General features: G+C 37.8%; 1 protein-coding gene across 1 annotated transcript; it reads right to left on the reverse strand.

Annotated features, from left to right (window-relative positions):
• Window positions 1-400: 400 nt before the first annotated feature.
• On the reverse strand, window positions 401-15141 carry LOC146467615 (meiosis 1 arrest protein-like). Its single transcript, XM_085125641.1, has 16 exons — window positions 14978-15141; window positions 14750-14819; window positions 14305-14465; window positions 13236-13347; window positions 12141-12208; window positions 11776-11889; window positions 10409-10475; window positions 9904-9981; window positions 7054-7161; window positions 5642-5742; window positions 5028-5159; window positions 4567-4578; window positions 4039-4140; window positions 3021-3251; window positions 2415-2540; window positions 401-652 (listed from the first exon to the last, which is right to left on the reverse strand). The coding sequence occupies exons 2-16, from the start codon at window positions 14805-14807 to the stop codon at window positions 401-403; spliced, it is 1722 nt and encodes a 573-aa protein (XP_084981767.1). The 5' UTR covers window positions 14808-14819; window positions 14978-15141.
• Between the last annotated feature and the right edge of the window lie 79 nt (window positions 15142-15220).

Genomic DNA, 15220 nt, shown 5'->3' on the forward strand with positions numbered 1-15220 from the left:
ATAATTACTTGCTAATCTCCCTCCTTGTTTTTTTACCAGGTCAGTAGCTAAAGTTATTGTTTTGGAAACGGTCCGGACTAAAACGCGACGATTCTGCAACTCCAAGATAATGCAAATCAAGAAAGAATGAATTTTTATAATTTTTATAAAGGTTCTCAAAGCTTGAGAAAGTGCAACAAGACGTCCAAAGCAAGCTCGGATTCAGTTCAAGGGACCCTGGGCCATGCACGATTTTCCAAATGTTCCCAAAAGATCCGACATTCTGCGTATTCCGAGTAAACCATATTCTGCTAACGGTGAAGCAGAATGAACAGAATGCTATTATTATTAGTTAGTCTCAAAAATGCGACCTAAATGTTTAAGAATGCACACTTTTTCAAGGAGCTTCACTTTTCTACAATTATATGTTGTCAGGAAATGATGGCGGACTGCTGTTATAGAGATTTGCTGCAGAATTGTGCCGGAATCGTTTCGAGGTGGAAAGGACCGAAGCAGCAGATCTGAACTCGTTCACTTGCGAGGCTTGGGGCAGGTTGTCTTTAGATGTTGTAAAAACCACTGGTCGCACTTGAGCCCGTGCTGCCGTCCTCTTTGCTTGGTGATTGGTTGTCACTGAACCACTGCTTGTTGCTTGTTTGGCAGGTTGATTTTTCTGAAGAATCGTAATAGTAGTAAAGAAAATTAACAACGGAGTTACAAGACAAATACAAGACGCTTTGCAGCAGCGCTATTGCATTTCACGAACGTTTCGAGTAAGGTTAAATTAGTACAGAAAGTTAAAATTGAAAAACATACATGACCAATCAAATATCTTTGTAAGTGCGTCTAGCTGATCAACTAAATGTAAACGAACTTTAACAGTAGCACGACTCGGTTTGTGTTTAAAGCACGCATGCTGTGGGGGCGGTGGCCATGGGACAAATGTCATAAGCAATGAAGAAATTACAAATAAACCCTTTCGGCAGCTGGTATACACTCGATTGCAAAAACGTTGACACCTAAAAAGCATAAACCGTGAACGATGAGACCCAATGGCTTTATGGGTATAAGTGTACTAAATTTATTTGCATAATATTCTATTCTCGTGCGACGGCTGATGACCAAAATTAGTTGCACGTGATGAATGATGAAAACTGTCCAAACTTTCCTTAAAGTGTCCAAGTTGGCCAACAAGGGCCAATTTGAGTGATATACAATTCGCGATTTGCCTAAGTTCAAAACAGGCAATGAACTTAAGCAATATTTGGTAGAAAATTATTCGGAAGAATTAAATCAGCACTGTACTTTTTATTGTTAAGAATGGGAATGGTAAATTATTGTTTATGGAAACGAGGTTACTGTTTAAACACTACCCACAAATCCGTTGGGTCTCATCGTTCACGGTTTAGGCTTTTTAGGTGTTAACGTTTTTGCAATCGAGTGTATTGCGCAGTGATCAGAGGGTAACTGGTCCGAAGCTAAAAGATTGTCTAAGGAATGAACGGTTGGCAGAAAATATAAAATATATTTATTATATAAAATTTAGTGGTATACTGAGTGGTAGCAAATCAATAAAAACGCTATCCCGCCAGTGGCGATATCATTTTTATCCACACATGTGTGATATCATTTTTGACCAATCAGCTCGCAGTATTTTCGCGCGCTGTCAAGCACTTGTTGTTTTTCGAAGGGTTTCCGCCGTTTAGCTGTCGTTTGGTCTTTTGGGAGTTTTTGAGTTGGTCTTTTCGCGAGTCGAAGTTAAGTTTATTCTAAAATGGAGACAAGTTCAAACAGATTTGCTGAGATCACAGATAAGAAACTGATCGAATTCGTAGAAGAACAAGAAAATCCGAATACAAGGAGGAAAACTGCGTACGACGACGAGTTGTGTGAGGGTAGTTGAAAGCAGCGATGAAAGCTAGGACGGTATGTTCAGATTTACTTGTTACTGTAAGCCAAAAGCATATTTAATATGCCTTTAGTTTATACCAGGAACCTATTGTGGCCTTTTCGCTTAGTCTTACTTTGAATTGACATAACTCGGCCTGGTTTACGATTGATACAAATAAACAACTGACTGTAAGCTTATGAACTCAATTTCAAACCTTAGTTTTTGAAATAAAGAACAGAGCATATTTTGCTATATTGTGAGGATTTTATATAATAAAAAGAAAATTACATGGTCACTTGGAGATACGAAATTTCTCTTCTCATGTTGAAAAATATTTCACTCGTTCGCTGCGCTCACTCGTGAAATATTTTTCAACACTCGAAGAGAAATTTCGTATCTCCCCGCGACCATGTAATATCCTCTATATTTATAGTAATATGACGAGAGTGAAAACTGTTTCTTGGATTATTCGTAGATCTTTGTTAATTGTATTAATTTTCTATAAAACTGAATGACATGCAGAAAGCACGATAATTTTACTAACTTGAGGAGCGTGAAACCGCCTCTTCAGTGGTTTTGAAGCAGAGTTGCTCTTCAGCGACTGAGAGATTAGACACTTGTAAAGATCCGAATGGACTAGAAGTGGGTTGAATCTGGTGGACAATTCAAGCTGAAAAGACAAGAGGAAAAAGTCCTATTAGTAGTAAAGTAAAGTAAAGTAAAGTAAAGTAAAGTAAAGTAAAGTAAAGTAAAGTAAAGGCTTTATTTATAGTGGGTAACACTTGACAGTAGTAAAAAACACTGATAAACCCCTGGCCCTCGTTACAATATGAAAAACACCTAAAAACAAAACCAGTATTAATGTTGTTGAGCAGGTGCTGTTCATTTCTATACTGAATTTAATGCAACTAAAAAAGTCTTGTTTTAAAAAGACCTGGACGCATTCGAAGACCTTTTTAATATAACACTAGCCAAATTAAAGGGCTTTTCAAGATTTACTGTTAACCATAAAAAAAAATAAAGAGGGAACTCCCCCGAAAAGTAATTCTAAGTTGTTACAAACCTAATAGTCTCTAGATCTAGCGTAGACCCAACACTACTGTCCTCTATATAACTCGATAAGATTCCAAAAATAAAAGAGTAATTGTACCTGGTCAAGACACGAGGCTACAACAGACAGAGCGCTGTCACTAGGTCCTTCCACGGCAGGCTGTACATCACTGGGCAGCATCAGTTCACTGACAGCGATGGACTTCAACAAGAGGCAGTTGTTATCAGAGGGTAGCAGCAGGAAGTGTCCATTAGGAGACGGAGGCACAGGTCGCTGACGCCCAGGCGATGTCACAGTATCAGCAGTCGTCTTGGTTAACAAGGATACACCCTTAACGAATTGACGGGAAAAATAGCTAAGTTGCTAATGATTATGCGAAGATATATTTTCTAATTTAGTTTATATACCCTATTGATCGTAATTGAAAATTTGAAATGTATACTGACAACAAAATCTTCCAACGACAGGTGGGACTGTGGTCAAAACTTCATTTGACCCGGTGGAAAGATGTACGTAAGAATTTATTTCTCATAATGGCACTGTAACAGCAAAATCTACGTAGTAATTTCATCAATTAGGGATGATTACGATGATCAATTAACTACAAGCGATTGGAAGCAATTTTTGTAGCGAAACTGACAAACGTCAGATGGGTTTCCAACTATAATATTGCCAATAATTTCCACTAACCTGTACGGTCTAGTTAAACTTATTATTTTGCACAATTTTTCTCAGATTTAATTCGAGATAAAATTGAAGTTGACGGGAGGTCAACCTCTTGATCGCATTTTTTCAAATGCTAGTATGCTTCGAAGACTTTTTTCTCACCGAGCTGTTATAGGAAATTTGACCAAAGATGGCAAGGCGCGGCAACGCCAACAAAAACTACTTGAACTACTTGGCGATTACTCCAACTCGTCCAACTTATAAAATGTAACCGAACTATTCATGAACTGGATTTAAGTTACGAAAGGGAATGAAACATTCAGCGTCGTGATTACGTTCTCAATCAAAGTTTGAATTTTATCATTTAAAGTTGTTGGAGTGCAGACGACTATGAAGAAATGTATTGGTTTGTGGCACTCTCGACTTTGAAACAGTGTTCAAGTATTTTTACCCTTTCTCTCAACACTGAACACAAAGCATGGAAGTGCTGCTGGTTGCTTTCCAGATCCTCCCAGTCCAGCTTCCAGCACAAGGTGGGTCGAACAATGTTGGGCTGTAAGAAAATATTGAACAGGCTATTATCACTCGGGATCAGTACATACAGAACCTGCCCGTTGGGTATGAGGGGCGAGATTGCTATAATCATCTTTCAGATCCAACAAGCGCGAATATAATAATTGAAAGAACAAAGAAACATTGCTAGAGCTCGCTGATTTCATTTTGAAAGAAAGACCAGAAGACGAAGTCGTTCTGGGCATTGCTTGCCATAACGCAGTGGAATCTCTTTGGGCAACTATTCTCTCAACCTACCATCTCCCTTGAGAGAGCTTTACTTTATGAAATTCAACAAGAATCTGTTCTGGCGATTCCAGTCAAACACTATTTACAGTCTCTCGTGAACAATCACTTTTTCCTGATCCTTTATGGAGGACTCTTTGAAAACAACGTTAGTGTTTATTATAAGGACTTTGCCACTTACCATTCCGAAGAGCTGAAAAGAGCAGCGTTCAAGGAAAAAAATGTATAAGAACAAAATTAGTAATCAACGAAATGAAAACAAGGGAAAATATTTTAATGAAACGATCTTAAAATTAAACTAAACAACAAACTGCCAACAAAGAAAGAAGAAAAGAGGAGATGACATGCAGCCATCGCATTTTTGGTAGGATTTTTCTGTATCTCAAATTGACTGTTTGACGCTCTGAAAATTTCTTAAACAACTGAAAACAGATTCCTCACAATACAATATTTCCATGATATTCTTAAACATGTATCTCCTGGAATTTCTTACCATGAATAAAATCCTAGACTTTTCATAATCAATTAGAAGTTTTTATTAAAAAAAAAAATTATATTCGACCAAAGACTGATCATGACTTTTGCTTACATTCATGAGGCACTTTCTTTCAGTAAATGATGTCAACGCTATACTGGACATACCACAGACTCGCATACAGCTTCGGTCTTAACAAGTTTCACAGCAGTCAGATTGTATACTGGATAGGTCAGTGCGTTGGGCTTTGTTACTGTTACTCCTTTATTCGTTAGATTGGCAGATTCAGAACACACCATCTGTTGGTTTATATAGCAAAAGTACATCTTAAATTGTTTTGATTTGTGCAGAATTTTTTAGCAAGATTTCGTTGTGCTGCGCTTGCTGAGAGAGAGAGGGTACCTAATCTCTTTCAGGCTCTCAGCATACCGTGGGGACGCCAAATTACCAGGCGAGCGAAGGAGAAACTGGGAAGAGAGGAAGAAGAGCTCGTCCTTCTTCTCTCGTCAGTCCCCTCATTCAGCCTTTCCTCCTCGCCCTCTCTATCGCGTTTCTACCGGTATACCGATCGAGAGCCTGGTCTCCAACTTTTCTCTTAACGGTGACATACCTAACGTTCTGTAACAGCAGTTGAAACCAAATTTATTTCTTTGCCGGATTATCAATGCACGAGCAATTTTGGCTAAGACTTCTCCCAATGTTTGGATCAATTAATACAGTACTGTTTAAATAGCTTCAAAGGATGAGCTGAAGTACATATTGGAGGTGGGAATATACTTACAAAATGGGATTGAAAAGGGAGATGGAAAGGGTCCAGCAAGCATTCATGAAGATCACACTTTAGAGTGAGACCGGTGTCGACAATTTCTTGACTTTGATCACCTGTTGAGTAATCATGAAAATTGTCTCATCCAAGAATATAAAAATATCAATTATCAGTGTTTCTCTTTAAAACAACGCATATATTGATTGCGGATGAAAGATTAAATAGACAAAAGGCCTTCGCGGTTAATTGCGCAAACTTGAACAGGATTCAAACCTATGACCTCTACGCATGCTATACTCAACAAACGAAAGATGAACAGATTGCAGTAAAGTTCATTTAGTATTCTTTTCGGGAATATTGCGAACTCACAAAATCACCAGTTCCCTGTTGGCCTGCTGGCTCCGTTAGTAAAGAATCATGGCTATAGGTTCGAATCCCTTTCAAGCCTCGAATTTTTTTTGGATGTCTCTTTTAGCCAGCTGGTCTGCCTCCCGCCAGTTGGGATTTTTAACCATGTTATTTTCAATTTAAATTATTTCTTTGTGACGTTTAATGCTCGGCCCCACTAGCACTTGTGCTATAAACACTGCCGAGGGTAAAAAAAGGTTATTTATTTTATTTTTTTTTTTTTTCGTTCATAACTTCAGTCTTTCACTAATTAAATAAGTTTTTAAAAAATCTGTATTTGTATGTACTCGGGCAATGTATAAACACGCGACAATATAATTCTATATTATTTACATTTAAATAACTAAAGATGGATGAAGTTTCATCCAAAACATGTATACTATAAAAAATGTCGTAACTTTTATATTCAGTACCCATGGCCCGCACTCACATCGCTTCATTACGAGCTGAAAGGTCTGATGAAACGTCTGTTTGGTACTTATAGTCCCTGTATTACCTTATTAACAAAGCATAAAGGAGATCAAGTTTTTTTGCCCGGCGAGCAAGATTTCCGCAAACAAACCAGTTTAGTAAACTAGAGGGGAGATCTCAACTCATTTTCTGGTAGTTACTGCTCTATCATCGAAAACTTTCTCCGCAGAAGGCCAGGAGTCAAAAAGTGTCAGAAGACATTTTAACAGAATACACCAGTTCAGTCGAACCAGTACAGATCCATCCGAGAAACGGCCTTCCTACAATTAAAATTTCGAAAATCCAGGCTGTCTTGAAGGCACGAGAGCTCATGCATTGAGGCAACAAAGATGCCCATAACGGGCCCATTCTGAATTAGTTACGTTCTAATTTTAATCTTTATTTTATTTATTTTTTTTTTTTGTACAATGCAAGTGTGAGTCTTTGCAACGACTTCAGTGAGAAAGAAAAGCTACTCACGTTTTTCTCGTTACTGTTAGAGTACATGCAAAGGTTAGCACTCTTGTTTAACATGCGCGTACGAGCACAGCAGGTGACCTATGACTTACTTCCACTATCCTGGGTAAAAGCACTGGGTATAATCAGTCGTAAGTGTTCCTGATCTGTGCCGCCGTCAAGCAACCAAGTCTTGAAAAAGTTTTGAAAACTGAGAATATCTGCAAGATTTCCAAGATAAAAATGAGATTTTGCGTGATTTGATGCGCAGTTTTATTAATTACCACACTCATAGAATTAATATGTACCAAACAACTCTTTACTTTCAGGCCCGTAGCCAGACCAATAACTGCCATCGGGGGCTCACATTTGCAATCGAAAGCATGTGCATTGTGAAGGTATTTGACAAGAACATGATTCCACTGGTATGTGCTCGCTAAAAATAACTATTAAAAGTTTTTCTTACAGTCAATTGCAAGTGTTAAATCTTTATTTTAGTCCTTAGATGAAATCTTACAATGCTGCTGATCGGAGAAGTGCTTTTCTGGCATGAGATGCTGTTTATTACGCTGTACACGGTGGTTTTAACTTTTCGGTCTGTGAACGAAAACCTAAAGTGTGACAATCTACTGAGCAGTATTTTCTCGTGGTTTTGTTAGTTATTGTACTCTATAAGGTGGTTGCAACTTTAGAGTCTGTTGATGAAAAATAAGTGTGGCTATTCAAATGAAAAGTACAAGGCGATAATTTCTTCCTGTTTTGTGTTGCTCTTTGTTTGTTTTGTTTTTGTTTTTGTTTTTTTTTGGTATCGTTTCTACTTTGTCTGTTTCCAAGGGTAAAGTATGAAACCTCGAAAAGGTAACAGGAAGTTTAAGGTACGTCGGGGCCTGACATAGTGGGCACTCTGAGAGTTTGGCAAAAGCACACTCTTCAAACTCTTGCTTAGAAAGTATTGTGTGATACCTTTTTGAACGCAAAAAATGCGAAATACGAAATTGACTATTTTCTGTTTTCGGTGTTGTTTAAGAATAGATTTTAGATTCGGTTTGCCCGAGGCGTGCGCGTTGAGAGCAAGAACACGCTCCCAAAGGAGTCACCTAAACATTTCTAAAACATTTTTTGCAAAAGTAAATTTGCACGTTCACTGTAAATTTTAGTGCAATTAAACTTGCCAAAAGAAAGAACAGAAATGGAAAACTGTCTGCATTCGACATTTGTTTAATATTTAATTTCCCAAAAGCTTTTCTGCCACTACCAAAATGACACACGTTTTTGTATATTCAACGGAAACCAATTTAAAACCAATTGGCAAAATTTCGACAAGCTTACAACAATACAGAAGACTGCTTCTCAGTCAGAATTTTGACTGGAATGGTAGTAAATCTATCTAACTTTAGTGGTTGATGGTTTCAGTGAAAGAATTAGAACGATGAGAAGATTGGCTTACGTTACCGACACAGAGTACGTAGTAGTAAAGTTGTATACCATTACAGAAATCATCAGCTTTCGAGTCTTTAAGCTTCGTACGGGAATCGAACACAAAACTCAGTCTGTGATTTTGAAGGGATCAACCGGACGACAGTTGACGTGTACGCAACAAAATGACTTTACATCAAATATTCAGTCAACACAATTTGTAATTACTGCAAAACATCAGCGAACCAAATTCGCCAAGAAACCTACTTACGAAGATTAAACCAAAGGTTGCCAGTTCAGGTCCGGCGGTTTTCCGGACTCCGTGAATGAATACTTGTTTTCAAATAGCTTAATAGGTCGTAAATCGTAAACATCGTACGTAAATTAATTCTATTTCTATTCTTATTTGGTGGCAGAGTTTACTAAACGCGAATACTTAGGAATTATTCACTTCACTACATTCACTTTCAATTTTTTTTTTTTGTCACTTAATTTTTTCATTATAATTATGTCAAGTTCTTTACATTAATTATTTCTATTGCTTCTTTCCTGTTGGTTAATATGTGGTGACGCCACTCGCTTCTGATTGGTATGTCAGGAAGCCATTGTTATTTGCCTATATAAGCGCACCACTACCCGGATGGTTGGGCGGAATCAGTAAACTAAGCGCACAGTGAGTAAGTGAACCTTCTTCTTGAGTTATTCAATGAACGCATTGATGGCTATACAATGCACTCACCGTTAATGCAATCACTGTTCTAAACTTCGAGTATTAGATATCACAACCACAATACAAGCATATGGAACCAAACAAACAACCGAATAGAACAAAATAACACACAACATCCACCAGTCAAGCATAATCAAAGCAACCCCACAACAGAATAGAACACAATAGAACACAGTAACACACAAGAACAGAATACAGTAACACACAATATCCAATCAATAGATACAGCAAAAGACAACAGGACAGGACACAACACAAATGCAAAACAAAACAACACAATACAAACAACTCAACACAACAAGAAGACTACAAACACAAAAACAACACAAAACAACACCGAACAAACAAAAGAAAATGCAACACAACAAAGCACAGCACAGCATAATACGATTCCATACGATGCGATGCCACACTAAATTCAATAAAACGCCTTACCAGACTCATCAATTTTTCCGGTCATTGCTTTTTAAAATGTTTTGGATATGTTGAAGCAATTTTTGGAAAACAAATTTGTTTCCAAGACAGGAGACGTCCAATCCAGCAGGACTAGTTTAAATGGAGTCCTGGAAATAATTTACATTGAAATAACACACATACTGAACTCCTGTACAAAATTGCCAACTAAAAGGATAGAATTGCGAAAAAAAATCATTGACTTTTAAAAAACTCTGAAGTTCGCTACAGCTCTTTTGAATTCAGAGGGGTTCAATTTTCCATTGCTCTAATGGTCCTGGGACTGTGTTCCATGTTTTTCGCCCCTTTAATTCCAAAATACCCCTGAATGTAGCCAATTTCTTGTTGTCTTTAAGTTATTTACCTTTCTCTAAGGACACAACATCCACAAGGCCACAGCCCATTAGGCCATCATCGTCAGTGCTGGGTGAACTGTCTTCCCCTTCAGGTATAGAAAGAGGGTGTAAGAATTCTGTTAAAATCCTACCGTACCATACTGAGCATAACTTTTCTTTTTTGTACTGGATCAGTTTTAAAAGTAATAGCTTGTGGGGTCGTGCCGTCAAGGTTGTGGGATCCTCATTGACCAAGCTGGTTTAAATAAAAGAATGGAAAAATAGCAAAGAGTAGTAAAGGGAAGTGGACGGACATTGACGGTTCAACAAATTAAAATCTCGATACCCATTTGAAGGGTAATGATTATAAAAAAATCCGCACAACTCACCGCTATTCTGAACATTACGTTTCAAGCAAACAGCCATTTGACATTTTACAAGAGATTTTGTTCTCTTTCCCTCACTACCAGCGAGGTACGGCAATTAATTCATCTCGAAAATGCTTTATACCACACTATAATATTTTTCTCTCACCTGAACGAGTATCGTCTTCTTCCATATTCAGTTCATCCGAGCTTTGAACATTAACTACCTGGATTTTCTAAAGCAAACAAAACAAGACCAATTGTTTACACACTACTTTGCAAGTCACAATTTGGACAGTTTTTACGCTTGTGTGTCAGTTGTGTCATACTGAATGGATAAAAGTCCAGGGGCGTAGCGTGGGATTTTGAAGATGTACGCGCGAGAATAAATTTTTCGCAAGCGTCAAAGGCGCTTACAACTAGGGGGGGTGTGGGGGCATGCTCCCCCAGAAAATTTTGAAATTTAAGGTCTCGAAAATGCCATCTCCTGGTTTTTCTGCGGGGCATTTTCAATAAATAATGCGGCAAAAATGCAGTAGAAAGTTTTTTATTTTAACCATTTCCCTAGTGTTTTCTGTAAGTTACAGTGTTCCGAAAAGAAAACAAAAATACAAAAAAAAAAAAAAAACGAAGACAGGTCACAAGCAAAGGTCGAGGCGTCGACCCTTAAGACGGGCAAACTCCGTTACCAACCTGTCAATATCCACGTTCTTATGTTTATGTATATGAAGGATTGCTAAGGAGCTTAATGTTTCGTCCGTCATCGTACTTCGCAGAGGAGAATACCTGCGGGGCTGGGGAAACTGGTAAGGCTGGCTGGCCTTGAGGGAGGGGTACATGAGGCGTTTTTCCTATTTTTTGCTTACCACTCAAATGCATTTTGCCACTATTAGTAGCCAGCACTGAATGATTAATGCTTGGATAATGTGAATTCTAATGAAAAACGCCAGTATATTGTGAAAATATGAAATTATTACCCAGCAAATTTAATGAGAAAAGTTTTTTCTCAGATCTCAGCTGTACGCACGGGCGTACGTGCGTATATCGACGCTACGCCCCTGAAAGTATCAGAAATACACAAATGTTATGCCAACATTGATAAGTTGCCCCAATTATCTCCAATTTCATAGAAAACTGTTACACCGGTGAAACAAGTTATGAAGGCTGATCCCCCGTGATTCTTGATTGTCAGTGAGTCGGTCTCAGATTATCTTAAATGCTTTGTTTTACGGTGGAAATGCACTTAGCTATCCAAAGCCAGTTTACAGGCACTCCACTCAGAAATAACAGGAAAAAATGGTCAAATTAAACATAACAGGTTAAAAATCTCAACTGGTAGGAGGCAAACCATGCAGCTGGCTATTTACAAGCATAGCCGAGGACGAAGCTCATTTTCAGCATCGGCAAACTTTAGTGAAATATTTAGTATTCCTGCCTCCCAGAGGTGTATTCAACCACTGAAAGTGACCCTTTGGATATGCCTTGGTCCAAGGGCCTTACTTGGTATCAAGGAAATTATTTGGAGAGAATTCGAACCTTTACACTTTCGAGATCAAGATCCTTAGAAAACTTCTCGATGTGCTTTGTGACAGAGGTTGCTACTCTGCAGGTAAGAAAAACAATCTCCAACTGGCAACTTGAGGTGCTCATCTTGAAAAGAAAGATGGAGAAAAAGGGAGATTTAAGTTAAGAATAACTCTGCTGAGAGAAAAGATAATTTTGATAAGGACAAAATTATTATTTAAAACCTCAACTGGTCAAATTTCACTGATGCCAGAAATAGCTAAAAATTGATACATATTTTTAAAATTAAATTATCGTGATCAATCTAAAAAGTTATATTCATTGGAATATTAGTGAAGGTGTATTTGTTAGCCACGTTTATTGATATAACAGCTGACCTGCCTTAAACTTTGAGATTGCCGTTTGAACTGTCCTGCAGCATCCCGGAGACCTTGAAGAATGACATCTTGAGAAAGAAAAAAAAGTGAGACCGAATAATATCATAGCATTCTGGTTTTACGCTGCAATAATTGAAGTTCTTTTATGCTAAACGGCATGGATGTAAAATGGAGAAAAAGCAAGGTATATTTTCACTTTCCCATTAATTTTTGAACATTAAAAAAATACTGTTTCAGAGTCCGTCGTCTCAATAGAGAATTTTCCTGATGCTTAATTTACCACATTAACATTTATTAAAGAGATACTACAATGGTTGGTTTGTTTGTTAATTTTTTTTTTTTTGTTGATTTGTTTGTTTTCAAGTTTGAGAACCATGTGTCGTAAAGCATATACGATACGAGTTCCAAACAGCGTTTAAGAAAAATTATGCTCGTGACGGGGACAACTTGTCATGCAACATAAATCTTAATTTATGTCTTGAAATTTAATGGAACTGTATCTTCTCGATTTTACACAAAAGCATCCTCAACTTGGCCATTTTACATCTGGTGTTTCGTCACAGGGTAGCCTCCCACACAGTCGTTTTTAGGAGAGAGAGAGGAGGGTAATACGACTCTCTTAAAAACGACTGCATGGGCCTCCTCCCTAATTCAATGGCAATTTAACGGACAAAATAAGATCTTACCAAGTGATATTGAAGTCTATAAAGAAAATTGGAGGGTGACAATGCATTTTTCAGAGATAATTAAGCTTCAATTTTGAAAAATGCCACACATTGTTTTGTATTTTTTAACACTTTTTTATAGTTAAAATAATGTTGTTTACTTATCTATGAAAATAAGTGATTAACCCAAATGTTCTTTTGGACTCCACCAGCCCTTGCTACGATCTAAGTTTTCCCTCACACTAATAAATATTGAAAAAAAAACCTCTGTATTAAGAGGCACCGTCCTTATTTAAGACTGCACAGTCATGCATTAATTCACTAATAGTCGTTGAGAAAAAAATAAATAGACGCTTTAACGCTGTTGTATAATGCACTAATTTCCAATAACTGAACTCTGTACAACACTATCATTGTAAGTCATTAGTACCTGGTGTACATGGTCTGGTCGAAGTTTCCTTTGCCAAGGCCGACTTCAGTTCCTCAAAGGCGGAATGAAGCCGTGAAAAGTTTCCTCTGACATGTTGCAAGGCAAACAAGTTCTGAAAAGATGATCATTAATGACGGCAATCTGTCTGAGTGCTTTGTGACAGATCTAGAATGAACCTTATAGCTAGATACACGACGTAAATTAAGACACAAGAAAGAGAGAAGACAGTCAAGCTTCAAGGAAATCTCACACTGTCATAATGTTTTATAGCTTAGTTTACATGTAATAAAAAAAGTAAGTACTTTCAAACTTCTCAATCTCACAGGACTAAGTTGCATTAGGTTATGTAAGAACAAGCAAAGTGTAGTATTCTGTTTATTGCATTATAGTAGATGTTAAAAATGCGAATGCCTAGACGTGAATGTCACTTGGACCCAGTTCAGACGCCTTACCTATCCATACATCATTTCGAGAAGTAAGCAGTTGTTTGGCAGTTGTGTGTGGTATCTAATTATACAACTGAATCACCGTTTTTCGTCAGATTTCAATAAAGCATGACAAAATCTCATGGTATGACATAGCTTGTCCCTTAACACAACATAGGAGAGAAGATCAAACATTCCTTGGATACGGTCCGTTAGAGCTACGGCGTCTGAACCGAGCCGCAGAATTTAACAAACAAAGTTAATCTACGTAATGTAGATATAACTTTACGTGGGTGGGTGGGAGTGGATGCTCTGTCTCGCTTGCTCTTTCTTCGTTTTAATCCGCTCTCCCAGCTCTTGATTCCCACCCTCCCGAGTTAAACGTTAAAAGAAATTTGTGGCTAGAGGTTTATACCAAAGGAATGGTTTTTCTATACTATTCAACCCATTTAAACTGACATTATCCGTTTCAGTGAGCTGTGTAGTGCCGAAAAACTATTCTGGCCCTTGTTTGCGGTTTTCACTTCCATTCATTTTGTAATAGCTTTGAAGCAAAAACTTTCTACAGGAAAATAAACGTTTTCAATAAACCAAGCCAGATTTAACTTCAGAAAATAACGTATATCGAAATTCAGTCTTTTTACCTCGGGGTAGCCTGTTTTAAGGACAAACAAACCAAAAAATGGTGTTCGACAAGGTCCACTGAGGTGGGTCACAAGTGAGAAGAAATTCACCAAAGCGTCATGAAGGTATTCACAGGTATCTGCATCAAACGGAGGACTGAAGTCGACCAGTAACACTCGAGCTAGTAAGACAATCATATCAAACGTTATCAAGGATGAATCAGTTCCGAACAAGGAGCTGGGCGAGCTGGGCCATACTACTGTGTATGAAGTATGGGGCCACATTCTTAGCGGAAAAGGAGAAATTAACCATCAGAACCGCAGCACTTTAGTGTCTTTCCTGTATGCCGGCCTGAAACTGGATTGAATTTCCATTTCATCCCAATTGATTTTTATTTTTTTATTTAAAGAACTGACTAAGCTTAAATTTATAGGGGCCTGTACGTTTACTCAACTATTTCCTTACCTGGCTGTCTTATAAATGCCGTACGGTTGCCTTGTTTTTCTCCCACGGTTTTCTCCATATCATTTAGAAACTGGATAAGATAAAATGTACTGCCTTAAGTTAGGTAAAGACGAAATTGTTTCAGTTTAAACTTGATCAGACCGCTAAAAGTACAAAGTAAACGACCAAATGAACAAACCTTCGGTTTTCATAGAAAAAAACAAACAGCTGCATCTTTAAATCTCTTACCTTGTAGTAATTCGCAAAGCATGGTAAACTTCTACATCTAATTGATAAATTGTTATTGCCCACTGATTAAGATAAAGTAGAATCAACCAAAAGTTTTAAAATTTTGTTGTTGATTTTTTCTCTCCTTTGTTGTCGGCTACAATTTTTGGCGGGAAAACGCTCGGCCGCCACACGTTGTTGATCAAGAGTCAGTTTCATTTGACGTACATGACACATCTCCGACATGTTATTGGCCGCTGGTCG

This window comes from Pavona decussata, unplaced genomic scaffold (genome assembly GCF_977016875.1).
Source record: "Pavona decussata unplaced genomic scaffold, jaPavDecu1.1 SCAFFOLD_134, whole genome shotgun sequence".
In the NCBI taxonomy this organism is placed as follows: Eukaryota; Metazoa; Cnidaria; class Anthozoa; order Scleractinia; family Agariciidae; genus Pavona; species Pavona decussata.